This window comes from Amia ocellicauda, chromosome 3 (genome assembly GCF_036373705.1).
Source record: "Amia ocellicauda isolate fAmiCal2 chromosome 3, fAmiCal2.hap1, whole genome shotgun sequence".
NCBI lineage: Eukaryota > Metazoa > Chordata > Actinopteri > Amiiformes > Amiidae > Amia > Amia ocellicauda.
The window spans coordinates 29,331,082-29,345,309 of NC_089852.1; the positions used below are offsets into that span (position 1 = coordinate 29,331,082).

Genomic DNA, 14,228 nt, shown 5'->3' on the forward strand with positions numbered 1-14,228 from the left:
CACTCCTTTGCTGGGGACAGGATGTTACATGGTACTTGTAGCTCTATTAACCACGATAAAATCTGAACATCATTATTACTAAACACTGCATCTCTTTACCAAACACACAAGGAGCCTGTTATCCTCTAAACAAGGTTTGTTTATGGTACCTGGTGCAGTATCACCTGTCCATGGGAATTGTAAATTTCCACGCCGGAAAAGCCCATAATCAAGAGAAGGAAAAAAAACTATAGAAACAGCTGTGCGGTGTTAACTGTAATCTGGATCTGCTGTAATTGTAAAAAAATGTCCACAACAGGACTGATTGAGCTTTAAACCAAATACAAAGGGCTAAATTAGAGCTGAAACTCTGAGAAACTCTTCTCAGCACTGATCTTTCCTGGGTCTGGATAGGCCTGGCCCTGCAGGTTTTATGGGGAGCTTAAAGAGTTCATATAAACCTACAGTTAGGTCCATAAATATTTGGACAGTGACACAATTGTCATCATTTTGGCTCTGTACGCCACCACAATGGATTTGAAAGGAAACAATCAAGAGCATCACCAGGGAAGAAACCCAGCATCTGTGATGTCTATGGGTTCCAGACTTCAGGCAGTCATTGACTGCAAAGGATTTGTAACCAAGTATTGAAACTCACAATTTAATTCATGTTAGTTTGTCCAAATACTTTTGAGCCCCTAAAATTGTGGGACCACATATAAAAATGGGTGTAATTCCTCCACAGTTCACCCAATTTGGATGTAACTACCCTCAAATTAAAGATGAAAGTCTAAACTGAAAGCACATCTTGATTGTTTCCTTTCAAATCCATTGTGGTGGTGTACAGAGACAAAATGATGACAATTGTGTCCTGTCCAAATGCTCATGGACCTAACTGTATATTACTGTAGCATTTGCATTGGCTAGCTAGATATATTAGTAGTGTATCTGATGCAACAGGTAACAGGGTTAATTTTCTCAGGAGAAAACTGTCTAAGGACTCTGACAGCCCATGCCAATAAAAATCATAATTTAAAAATTAAAATGAGGTCAGATTGCTTCTATTTTACTAGCCTCTTTAACATGCAGTGCACCTGTATTATTGGGGGAGTTTCCATGCAGTGTTTTTAACTGAAGATGTGCGGCAGAATCAGGTTTGTGGCCAAAATCAACCAGATGCAAGGCACAAGCCTCAGCTGTACACTGTTTAATTTGAACATATTGTCACATGACAGCCATGGATTCAGTGATATAAAGATCTCGAGTACTCTTCTCATTCATGTAAAACACCCTTTCTGAGATTTTCCTGCAAAAACACAACAAGAACTGTATATAGAGCTAATTTACATATTAATTCACTGTTTTGTCCTTAATTTGCATGATGTCAGGTAAACGGCAGCTCTTCCCAAGTGCAATAAACGAAAACAATGTAAACCCCGAGAGGCAGAGGGCATTTAATCTTTGACTCAAGCTTACTGTCTCGAGTGAGGTCGAAACACACATGTTAAATCCGCCATTGACAGACATGACAGTCAGCTGGACAGCATGGTCCAAAACTGAAAACAATATTATGAATTTAATATAAACTTTAAATTTCTAACAGTCCTCACTCCTGAATCAATGAAAGGGTGACATAGTTGTTGCCAGGGAGTTAATGGCATGTTTTTTCCAGACTGAATACGCACTTAAATATACTTAGGCTCTTGATAAGGATATTTACTCTAAAATAGAATTGTATCCTTCCATTTATGTGTGTGTGTTTATAAATCACGTATGAGATCTGGAGTGCTTCTGGACTAGCCCAAGGTCAGTGATAATGGCACAGGCTGTGCATGGGCACAAATCCAGTATGCACACTGAAGGGCCTCCTTTCTTGCCTGTACAGTCATTCTGTACAGTGCTCAGCAGGAGCAGCCTCTCAATGAAGTACAGGGTGACATTAACAATGATTAGCTTGCAAATGATATTACAGCTCTAACAAATCACCAAGCACAAAATGGAGCATATCTAATAGCTAGTCATTCAGGGCCTTATGTTCACAGGAGGAAATCACTCAAGGAAGGAAAAAGACAGGCCTATATTTATAAAACGTTTATGTCATCTTATGTTCACCACTCTGCTCTCTTAAGACAGAAAATAAGTAAATGGTACATAATTGTTTTTACAAATATGCATTTAATTTGTTTTTAGTATTACATAAAATGTAGCTAACGGTAAAGTTTACACTTACATTAGTAAGATGAAAGCTTTATGTGATGCTTATCCACTTCTGTGTTTTTTTTCCCTCAGTATCAAAAAGAACATGATGGTAATAGTTCCCTGAATATGGACCTCTGTAGTTTACTGTGAGGTGAGGAAGGTCCCATCAAATACACTGTCTAAAAGTGGAAATATATGTACAGTTAATGGATAAACTCCCCTTGTATAAGAAAGGTTTAGAATATTAAGCATAGTTTTAGTATGGCTTCACCCGTGTTGAGTTTTTACTTTTGTAATTAGTGTTCTTGCTCTGATGTATTCTATGGCTACAATAGACAAGTTACTAGTTTTCCCATAGGTTTTCTTGGACTACTGTACCTTACTTATATTTGTTTGTAGAATTTGTGCAGAGATATTTAGATACTCTAATTTTAGTGCTCTAATTTATAACAGTGCTCGTAATAGCTTATAATTTATTGCTCCAGCTTAAGTTATATTGTTTGTACTGCTCTATCGTCTCGCTCCCTTGCTTCCAAAAAATGAGCAGAATCGTTTAATCAAAATAAGCAGATGGGATGCCTGTAGAGTCCCAATAATCAAACATTTGAAAGAACAGCTATTTTAAAATAATCTTATAAATCTGTATATTTGGAGGCTAAATTTACTCTTCCTGAAAGTACCAAAAGCATCAAAGGACACGACCTTCTGACCTGTACCACAATGGGTTCGATTTTTCATCGTCAGGTGGGTTGGCCTAGTTTTTAATAAGATTAAAGGAATGCAGTATCAAGTATTTTCCTTCACAGTTCTCTCCTGTTGCCAGTTGAGGTCAAAAGCACATTAATCAATGTGTAATATGAATCAATTGAAATATAAAAGCTACAGAATGCTTTTATTGTATGTGTGTTTGTTTCTGTATTAACCATTAACTCAAGCACAACTTTAAAGCAGAAACAAAGTCACACTGACATTAAAAGTTGCCAGATATTTGAAAGCATAGACATGTGTCATGCTTTAAAATATGCAATTTCATGATGATATGCAAAAGGAATTCATTAATTAATTTATTTGTTTGTTTGTTAATAATGAAAGATGGTTATTTTACCAGTTGTAGAATTACCCCACATTCCTTGAATTATCACAGGGTATTTTTTTATTTGCCAATAGCTGAGCTGTTGATTTATTTATTAAGTGTTTAACTCTGAGTAATACCACAGAAATAAACTATTGCATTTTTAATTTAACAGGACTTTTCTTCTTAGATACAGTGGGTCTGAATGTTCTGTAGTAGAAGTTCCTGGAAGAGTGTTGAGTAATGCAACATGCCTGCCAAATCATGTGACCAATCCACTTCATTTGAACAAATCTAAATCTAGGCCATAATGAAAGCTTGTTTGTTAAGTGTCTGATGTATAGCACAAGTGGTGTCAGAGATGATTTTTGCAGAGATGATTTTTGCAAAGTAGTGGATTGGATCTGGATTTGAATATGGAATTAGTTTAGGAGAAATAGTGAAATCAATAACCATACTGAGATGGTTTAAACATTTATATTTAGAAAATAAGCCAGTAATATACATTATTATTATTATTATTATTATTATTATTATTATTATTATTATTATATTATTATTATTATTATTATTATTATTATTATTATTATTATTATTATTATTATTACTTGGTCTGTCTCCAAAGTGAGTCAATAATATGAAATAGGTAATAGTATAAAACACATACATATCTCATATCTCTGATCATTCTCACTTTCTTGTGTACTCACTAAAACATTACAGCACAATTAAACAGCTGCAGATGTAGTGGTACTTTTCTTTAACGCTATTTATTGTCATTTTTTTCTTGAAGAAAAAAAGTTCTGATTCACCACTCCAGTCAAACAAAGCAATGACACATTAGCAGCCTGCAGTCCTTTTGACCTTACAGAGATGGAGAAACACCCACTGCTGTGCACACGTGTCTTATAAAATAGATTAACTAGTTAGTCACCTGCATGTGATAATTTTGGAAGAAACCACTGAAATAGAGGACAATAAAGGGCTTCCTTGAAGCAATAGAGACCTACAGAGGGTCGAGCAAGGAGTGACTCTTGAACAGTATTGGGGGTCTGTGAGAAGTGGGACCTCTCAGACAGGGGTTTCTCAGAAACAAAAACTATAAACTTTTCAGGTGAGAAAAATACATAGGAAAACAACCCCTTTTAGTGTTATCACTTCTGCTCACATTTGCGGGCTTCTGCCTGAGCTTTCTGGCTCTTAATATTATTAACTACACGAAATCGCTGCAAGATTACCCAATAATCCAAATAATGCCATGGCTCGGGGGTGCGAGGTCTGAGGGAGCCTTGAATATGGATATTATTATTAAATCATCTCAAATGAATACATTCACATCCATGGAAATATAAACAAATAAAGGTCTGCGGGCTCCTGAGTGGGTCAGCCTGTTGTATAGTGTGTGCATAGTGCACGACACAGTCCCCTCTCACCTGGCCAGGAACAGTGTCATAACACTTTATAATATGTACTGGTAATTCCAGTGTAACTAAGCACCCCCAGATAAATTCATATTAAATGGGTTGCAGGGAGTATGCATTAACTTAATCTCCACCTGTATTGATGCACCCCATACAGAAGAACCATATACTTATAATATATTTAAATATATATTGTAATATAGTTTAATATATTTGATAGATATATAATTAATTTATTTTATTGCTCATGTATTTTTTCACTTAATTAAATACACCATTATGATGCCATATAATTAAATAATTATAATATACAATATATGAACAAAAATGCTTTTCATCAATTTAGGTGCTTTCTTTTAATATTGCATAGCTATGTTGGATATACTAAATATCATGTACACTATATTATATCATTCTATATATGTTGATCTGTAACAAGCTATTAATCTACACTCACCTAAAGGATTATTAGGAACACCATACTAATACTGTGTTTGACCCCCTTTCGCCTTCAGAACTGCCTTAATTCTACGTGGCATTGATTCAACAAGGTGCTGAAAGCATTCTTTAGAAATGTTGGCCCATATTGATAGGATAGCGTCTTGCAGTTGATGGAGATTTGTGGGATGCACATCCAGGGCACGAAGCTCCCGTTCCACCACATCCCAAAGATACTCTATTGGGTTGAGATCTGGTGACTGTGGGGACCAGTTTAGTACAGTGAACTCATTGTCATGTTCAAGAAACCAATTAGAAATGATTCGACCTTTGTGACATGGTGCATTATCCTGCTGGAAGTAGCCATCAGAGGATGGGTACATGGTGGTCATAAAGGGATGGACATGGTCAGAAACAATGCTCAGGTAGGCCGTGGCATTTAAACGATGCCCAATTGGCACTAAGGGGCCTAAAGTGTGCCAAGAAAACATCCCCCACACCATTACGCCACCACCACCAGCCTGCACAGTGGTAACAAGGCATGATGGATCCATGTTCTCATTCTGTTTACGCCAAATTCTGACTCTACCATCTGAATGTCTCAACAGAAATCGAGACTCATCAGACCAGGCAACATTTTTCCAGTCTTCAACTGTCCAATTTTGGTGAGCTTGTGCAAATTGTAGCCTCTTTTTCCTATTTGTAGTGGAGATGAGTGGTACCCGGTGGGGTCTTCTGCTGTTGTAGCCCATCCGCCTCAAGGTTGTACGTGTTGTGGCTTCACAAATGCTTTGCTGCATACCTCGGTTGTAACGAGTGGTTATTTCAGTCAAAGTTGCTCTTCTATCAGCTTGAATCAGTCGGCCCATTCTCCTCTGACCTCTAGCATCAACAAGGCATTTTCACCCACAGGACTGCCGCATACTGGATGTTTTTCCCTTTTCACACCATTCTTTGTAAACCCTAGAAATGGTTGTGCGTGAAAATCCCAGTAACTGAGCAGATTGTGAAATACTCAGACCGGCCCGTCTGGCACCAACAACCATGCCACGCTCAAAATTGCTTAAATCACCTTTCTTTCCCATTCAGACATTCAGTTTGGAGTTCAGGAGATTGTCTTGACCAGGACCACACCCCTAAATGCATTGAAGCAACTGCCATGTGATTGGTTGGTTAGATAATTGCATTAATGAGAAATTGAACAGGTGTTCCTAATAATCCTTTAGGTGAGTGTATATATAGCTCAGGCCTTTGTAGTCATGTTTTTTTCTGTGACTTTACTATACTCTTCTGTAATTGCTTGAACTAATTAAGGCTATACCTTTGGAGTGTCATTATATAAACCAGGCATCACATCTCTTTTTCATTATATAGCTCATCATTCCTGGTTGTCTTGGCAATGCGTTCCTTTGTGCAGGAATATTTCTCAAATAAAGTGGTTGAAATTAATGTATTTTTCAAATTTGAATATGTGAAATCTTTCATTTTTACTGCATATGTATTTATTACTGGATTATTTTGTCAGAACTTGCATTTAAGTTACCTGATACACATAGAATACATTTTTACATAAGGTTACTATATTTAAAATATATTGTAAATTCTCAATTCATATTCATATTCACATGTTTAGTGTGCATACATATATTATTTGTAATATAAAAAATATTTGTTTTTTGTTTTTAAAATGTATGTATGTATATATGGATGGATGAATATTTTAAAATGCATTTTCGATATAGATTTTTGTTTTATGTACCAATATATTATTTTATTATGTGGCCATATATTTTTATAATTGTTTCATATACCAATAACCGGCCAATTTTGTGGTATTTTAAGTATATTTATATATGTATTTGTATTTCCATAACTGACTAATAAATATGGGCTATTTATTTCAAATATGGTTATTCTATATGGGCAGTTCAATAACATCTATAATATGTAAACTCAGCACTAAGAGACAATTCTTTGTTGCATGTGTAAAGATATCAGCCAAATCATCAGAACCCATACTGGGGTTTGTAGAAATATTGCAACATTTCTTATAAGACCTTTCTCTTGTTTGTACTGGATCCTTAAAGCCTGAATGATGTGTCTCAATAATACACAGGTTAAGCACAATAGCCTAGTACACAATGCATAGCAAAGCTCAGAGAAGCATGTTCAAATCATTCAACCACTGTATTAGTACACCTACAAGTGTTGATCTTAGGGTTGGAGATATCATCTAGAGTAGTAACGCATGTGTCTAAACTTTCACAAGATCTGTTTCTTCAGAAAATAGTTTTGCAACCAAGTCTCACACATACACACGGTCTGTCCTTCCTTTTCGTTCACACAAACTGCCGGTGAGACAAAAAAACACTTCTGAGTGCTGACTTTCTATTGAAACTCATTGATAAAAAAGGATGTTGTCAGCAGGCTGTTTTCCTGGAAAATAATTTAAAAATACGAGGAGAAAGATGACTCTGCCAATAACATCTGACCCCTTAATATCTGGACACTGGGAGACAGTTTTTGAGATTGTCCTTCAATTTAAATAATTCCGCCAGCGATTGAATAATGTGGTTTTCACCAACAGAAGGTGGGAACTATCAATATTACTGAGGCAACAGCAATAAAAGTAACAATGATTTTCAAGATATTTTGTTTGTTTGTTTATACACATTTATATTAAAACACTATACTGTATTGCTGCCTTGAGATAAATAAGGAACAATGTAGATTTAGAGAAATATCAATGCACACTATTAAAAAGCAACTTGATAACTCCAGATTGTCATACAATGCGTGCTTGTTACAAGGTCATTCAGACACTAGAGTGCGTGGTGTTCAAAGAGGGTGTATTTATGAACAAACCTCACCCTTTCTTTTGATGCCCCACAAAGCTCTGCCCTTCTCTCCTCTCTCTGCCCAATTACCACCCTGAAGTAGGTGCACTGTGATGTGTTCACATTCACCCCCTCTGCATAACATCAGTCTCAGTCTGTTAGGGCAAGTGGAGAAAGTGCACACTCTAAGCCTGTCTCCAGTGTCTGGAAACTTCAGATATAAATTGCTTGCTTTCTGCTCTGTCCTGAAGTGTAAACGCTTTGGCCAGCCTGGCATAACATTGTAAATAGATCTCTTTCTGAATTTCGCTTTCAAATAATATTATATAGACAGATATAACCACACAAAAGGAACATTAACAGACACAATTGGAGGATCTACGATGGAATCTGGCACAGCCTCCCTGTACTTTACAACAGTAATCTTGGTAAGGAACTGCTCTTACCAGTATAGCCCTGTAGATTACACCCTGGCAAAAGCCTCTACTGTGTAATAACACAGAGAGAGGGGGGAAGGCAATACAGGACCCAGTCTGACAGGCACTGTAAACTGCAGTGTACATCAGTATTCCCCGAGCCATCTTCCACAGCAGCCTCTCTATGGTCTGCTGGGCTCAACCCTCACCTGCCTCCGTCTCTGTCATGCTGATATGGGTTGTATCACCTGCTGAGTTACAGGTGAGTTGAAAACACACATTGCTGGGGGCTCGGAGGACTGGGGGGGGCAATACTCAGCAAAAGGCATGGAAGCAGAGAGAGACTTTTGCAACCCCCACACCAACCTCCACCCCCCACCTCAGCACTTTGTATGTTGATAATTGGATAAAATCACAAAAGAGATCAAAGAGAGAGGGAGATCACTTAGAAACACTATTAGAAATTATTGCAAAACAGACAAAAACACAAAGCCCATCGCAGCAAAAATCGACACAGAAAAAGAGAAAGAAAGAAATTAGAAATTCCCTACCAGCACAGTTTGATAATCCTATATTATTCCTGAAATGGTCAGGGTGTGGGATCAGTGGCTGTGAGACTGATCAAAGGACATAATTGTACATGACCATGGCTATCTTAGCACTTTACCCTGGGATCATCGCAGCAGAAGTCAGTTAAACAAGGTGAGACTCATAGAACACAGTCATGCTTAAGGAGGCAAATGCTAGTAAAAGTTCAGCGTGACAGTAACATGCTAACACTACAGTCATCTTCTGTAAGGGAAGGATAGACTTACCATCTCCACCTGCCGTGGATCCAGTTGGCTGGCCACAGTTGCTGGCACAGAAAACTGGATCTTCTTCCGCTCCTTGGACTCCACTACCTCTGCTGTGGGCAGGGGCTCCATTCCTCTGTCCGTCTCCGTCCGTCTATGGCAGATGCAGAAGTCCTGGGATAAAGTCAGAAGACTGGGGGGAATCCAATGGCGAAGATCAGATAACTTTGTCTGTCTATCTCCTTCACTCTTGTTCTCTCTCTGTCCCTCTTTAAGGATTTTTCCCTTTCTCTCTCTTCTCTGTCCTTCTCCTACCCTCACTGTTCTCCTTACTGATATTTCTCTCTTTTCTCTGCCTGTCTTTGTATCTGTATGTATGCTAGTTTCCTCTAATACTCTCTTTCAGTCTGTATCTCTGGTTCTCTCTCTCTCTCTCTCTCTCTCTCTCTCTCTCTCTCTCACTCTCTCTCTCTGTTCTCACAACCTGCTCTGCACGAGCCTGAATGGGACGTCCTTAGAGCAAAGGGGTGGGAGGGAGGGACAGAGAGAAAGAGGGAGGAGTGAGAGAGAGAGAGAGAGACAGAGGAGGGGGAGGAATGGGAAAGAGAGAGAGAGAGAGGAAATGGAAACATCTTTTTTAAGCAATTCAGAAGGATGTGTATATATGTACATTCAAGCATTCAATTTGGAAAAAAGGAGTCTATACACCCAATGGACAGACATTTGTATATATATATATACACATGTGGGTGTGTGTGATTTGCTACTTGGAAAACAACAAAAATTAGTAATTGTATTACTCACAAATATACAACACATCATGCTGTGGTCTATATATAATAGGGAAAACACACTTTTTAATTCTCGTCAGTCAAGCATAAAGGTACCAGATCTGGGTCCGAGTGCGATTTTGCACTGATTTTAGTTACCAAAATGAACACATATAAAGGCATTGGTTTTATGTTAATTCTCAACTGAGAGGTTAGGAGAAAGACAGTGCAGAGGAGTAGACTGAGGGGGAGAGAGAAGAGAGAGAGGCAGGAAGTGAGTGGAATTTGAGAGTCAGATTTGAGAGCAGCAAAAGGGGGGGAAAGACTAGAAACGGCTTTTGAAATGCATTTATAACAATACGTACAAGCAGAGACCTCATACTATACATTACTTAACACTTCAGTTTCTGCTCTACCCCTCTAAACAATGATGTACGAATGTAATTGTATCTCTCTCAACATCTCGCAGAATATTTGCAGAAAGAACCACAGATATGACGCATCACTTCGATGCATGTGGACACTGAACTAGCAGAAATAGGAAGTGATGCAAAATACATACTTAAAGATACTAACTAGGACCCTGTGAATGTTACCAATGAGATCAGCATTAAAGGGTTTTAATAGCCTGATATGATATTACTTACTTGTTAAGATCACCAAATGTATCAACAGCATTCATTAGATTCTAAAAATGTGCATTCGGTATGTCAAATTTAAATGGTGTAATTTTGAATGTAAACATGCTAGTTATTTCAGAGGCTATCAATACTTGCTCTTTCTGAAAGCACCAAAAGCATGTAGGATGCAACATTGTGAACTCTAGCTCAGACGCAACAATTTCAATTATATGGATATACCTTATTATTATTATTTTAAGGTGATGGATATTTGTGTCTGAGTACATCCTTTTGGGGCTTTCAGGGAGAGAACATTTCTACAACCTTCAAAATGACAGACACTTATAATAAAGTATAATAAATTCAAAACTGTACTCCGGAATGTACATTTTCTGGAAAACTAATAATGGAAAGGGAATATGCAGGCCAAAACCAGAAAAGGAGATAAAAATGCAAAAGGAATCTCCCTCAAAGTGTCATGCATACTTTTACAGCTAATTTTCTGTTCATTTTAACACAAGTGTTACAAGGTATTCATTGACAGTTATTCTCCTTAAAGCAAGGACATATAGGTCTTACCAGCCTGGCCACTTTAGGATACAGCGAGAAACCCCCAAAATACAATAACTTTCTGATTATTGCACACGTAAGCCCTTCCCAAGCAAAGGGAGAGTCTGGCACTATGTATGGTGTAGAATAAGGGATACAGAGGTGACGATTAAAAATCAGCAGCTCTGACTTGGTTGTGTGTCCTTCCCAACACATTCATGCACATATTGCCCCCCTACTGGGAACAGAAAAATATAATTTTCACTATCTGTGAGTCTCTCAAAAGTGTTCCATTTTAAACCTGCACTTTTGTATTTGCTGTGCTTTTTTACAGTTCTCTAGACAGCTGATTAGAAGATCTCATGTTTAAAGCGTGTTGACAGGTCTGAGGTTTAACTCCAGTCCTACAGGGCTATAGAGGAAAGGGTTTATAGGTCTATTTAAACTTGCTTTTGAGCTGAGAAATGGATTTAATTGGTTCAGTTATATAAAGAATGTGTTTAATTGGCTTAATTAAGAGATAAAGTGGAAGGAAAACCAGAATCAGCTTTGAATTACATTAATTAAACAATTATTTGCTTAATTAATCTAGATTAACATCAGCCACTCTTGGAAGAGACCCGAGGACCAGGGCTGGAGATGATTGCAACAGAGCTTTCTCTCTGTATCCCTGAATTAATTAGCAAATTGTTGTTGCTGTAAATATGCAACAGAAGAGGGTGTGTGTGCATTTAGTGGATGAGGGAGGGGATGTTTATCTCCGTATGAGTATTGGGGGGATGGGTTGCAGGGAGCAGGATGTGGATTAGAGGATAAACGAGAGAGATGGCAGCATGCAAAAGAGGGAAAGACAGAGAGGGAGGATATATGTTTGTATGAATGTGTTGAAATTATTTTTGCCACAGCACAGAAAGTGACTAATATCAACAGGTGTGTGAAGCCAATAAAGGTGTTTCTTAATAATAATAACTAAACATACCTCCAAAGAGTATGAGTGAAAGAGAAAGAGAGAGAGATGCAGGGTTGTGTGAATAATTCATGGCTCCTTCAGAGACAAACAGCACTAGACTCTATGGGACCCCGGTTCTGGAGACACAATGCCCTGCAATTGCAGTTGGGGACAGGACACAACAGCCCACCCCCACCTGTAGTCCCTAGACATGCACAGGACTCACACAGCATGCTGGTTAAGGTTCAGGAGACTGGAAATTGGGGAAATTGGAAATTGCACTACATTTGAATATATGATAGGGGAGGAATAATCACATTAGAAGTGGCTATAAGCAAGTAAATGGTTTTAAGGAATCATACGTAGCATTTTCAGATGCTCTCACAGTGTTTATTTTAGTTCAGTCTGAAAAGGATGAATTTGTTTATGAGGAATGTTCAGTCGTTTGTTGTTACTGTGAACCAACAAGGGGAAAAGTATGATGCAGATAAAGCTGGTGATTGCAGAAGCATTGTTGTCATTTGTTTCAGTTACAATATGAACTTTGAGTCTTAATAAAATTACAATAACTCAGGTTCCTGTTACTTCATCTCCAGATTAGGGCTGGGATTAAATCAAAACTTTCACCCACCCGCTAATAGAAAACTACAGAACTATACTCAGTTGCGACTTCATTTTTAGTAAAATGCTACTTTCTTCTAATCATAAATGTAACCGCTATAATGTTCAGGTTTGCAGTTTTCTGTTAACGGGTGGGTCAAAGTTTTGATTTAATCTGACCCTAGGTATAGTGTCTAGAAAATAACACAATAAAAGACCAAAATCTATGCCTAATCTTAAAGACCCATTAGAAAATGATATAAACATTGCGGTACTGTCCTTACACCAGTTTGCCCTGGTAGATTTACCATACGTTATTTTACTTTTGTACAGTAGTTTTCTGTAGTTTCTTAAAGGTTCAACATGCTTTCACTTTACTGTAATGCATTTCTGGACTAAATGATTACCGTGTTATACCATGATAAGTATTTATATGGTATGTTTACTATGGTACTATAACTCAGGGGCGTCATGCAGCTAAATGTTTTGGGGGGGCACAGTCTGAAAACAAATTACTATTGTTACAAATGGTTGGTATTTAATGCTTTTAACTACATCTATATGGTATCCCAAGTTATTTTAAATGTAACCGTACTTTAATGTATTGCTATACACACATATTCAATAGTATTGTTCCACTGTTTTTGTTGTATTCTAGCCACTGGTATTTCTGACAGCAGTTACTGTAAAAACATCTTGGATGGGTTTCAAACAAAGTGTAAGGTTTGGCATCTAAAAATAGTTGAGTGGGACCCTCTTTTATATATTTATTTCTTGCCAGTTGTTCTTTTGGCACGATTCTTTGTCTGTTTGTTTGAAAAAAAGTCCTTAAAAATGGTGTGCATACTGTATTGTACAAACTATAAGAACAATCAGGCAAATACATATTATTGCAACTGAGCTTTTCAGTCCCACTTGAAAGTACTGGTAAAGTGTTTACTTGGTCTTGTACTATTTCTTTTTTTTTTCTGTGTCACCCTAAAAAATAATCACCCCCTTCTACCTTTATTTACCTCACTTGGGCTGCTGCTACAGATACTACAAATGGCTTCAAGGGAGACTTCAGTCATAGGGACTTTAAAAAATCTTCAATATGTCGCTCTGCATCGTTGCTCAACATACTACGTTTGTTTTGAAGAGGAAAGGGTCTGAAACACACAACAATAATAATACAGTTCATTCACATTTACATGTATTTCTGCATCTCCACACAGTTGCAAATGATACTGTCCTAATTGTAAATGTACTGTGTCCTCCAGATTTATAAAGACATGCAAATGTAAAACACTAAGACAATCAGTGTTCAGATCAGATATCGCAAAACCATTTCAGTCCAGAGTTTACTGGATTTGAATGTTAAGGGTGTGAATAATTTTGAAACTCGTTTTTGAGCAAATAAGAACATAAGAAAGTTTACACACGAGAGGAGGCCATTCGATATGCAAGTATGATGGACAAATACTGAATACAAAGTCCTATACTGAATGTCTGAAAATAATACTGTTGGCTTTCATTTATGCAACAAATACTGAATGTACAGTTGCATTTATGTTGCCAAACCCACTGTAGTCTATGAAGGATGTG

At 37.5% G+C, this 14,228-nt stretch overlaps 1 protein-coding gene across 1 annotated transcript in view; it reads right to left on the bottom strand.

Annotated features, from left to right (window-relative positions):
* ppp1r1b (protein phosphatase 1, regulatory (inhibitor) subunit 1B) overlaps positions 1-9,645 on the bottom strand; it is a 39,182-nt gene extending 29,537 nt beyond the window's left edge. The window contains exon 1 of the mRNA XM_066698929.1: positions 9,178-9,645. Coding sequence (XP_066555026.1) covers positions 9,178-9,288 — 111 coding nt within the window. The 5' untranslated portion in view covers positions 9,289-9,645. The remainder of the gene's footprint in view (positions 1-9,177) is intronic.
* Positions 9,646-14,228: the final 4,583 nt, after the last annotated feature.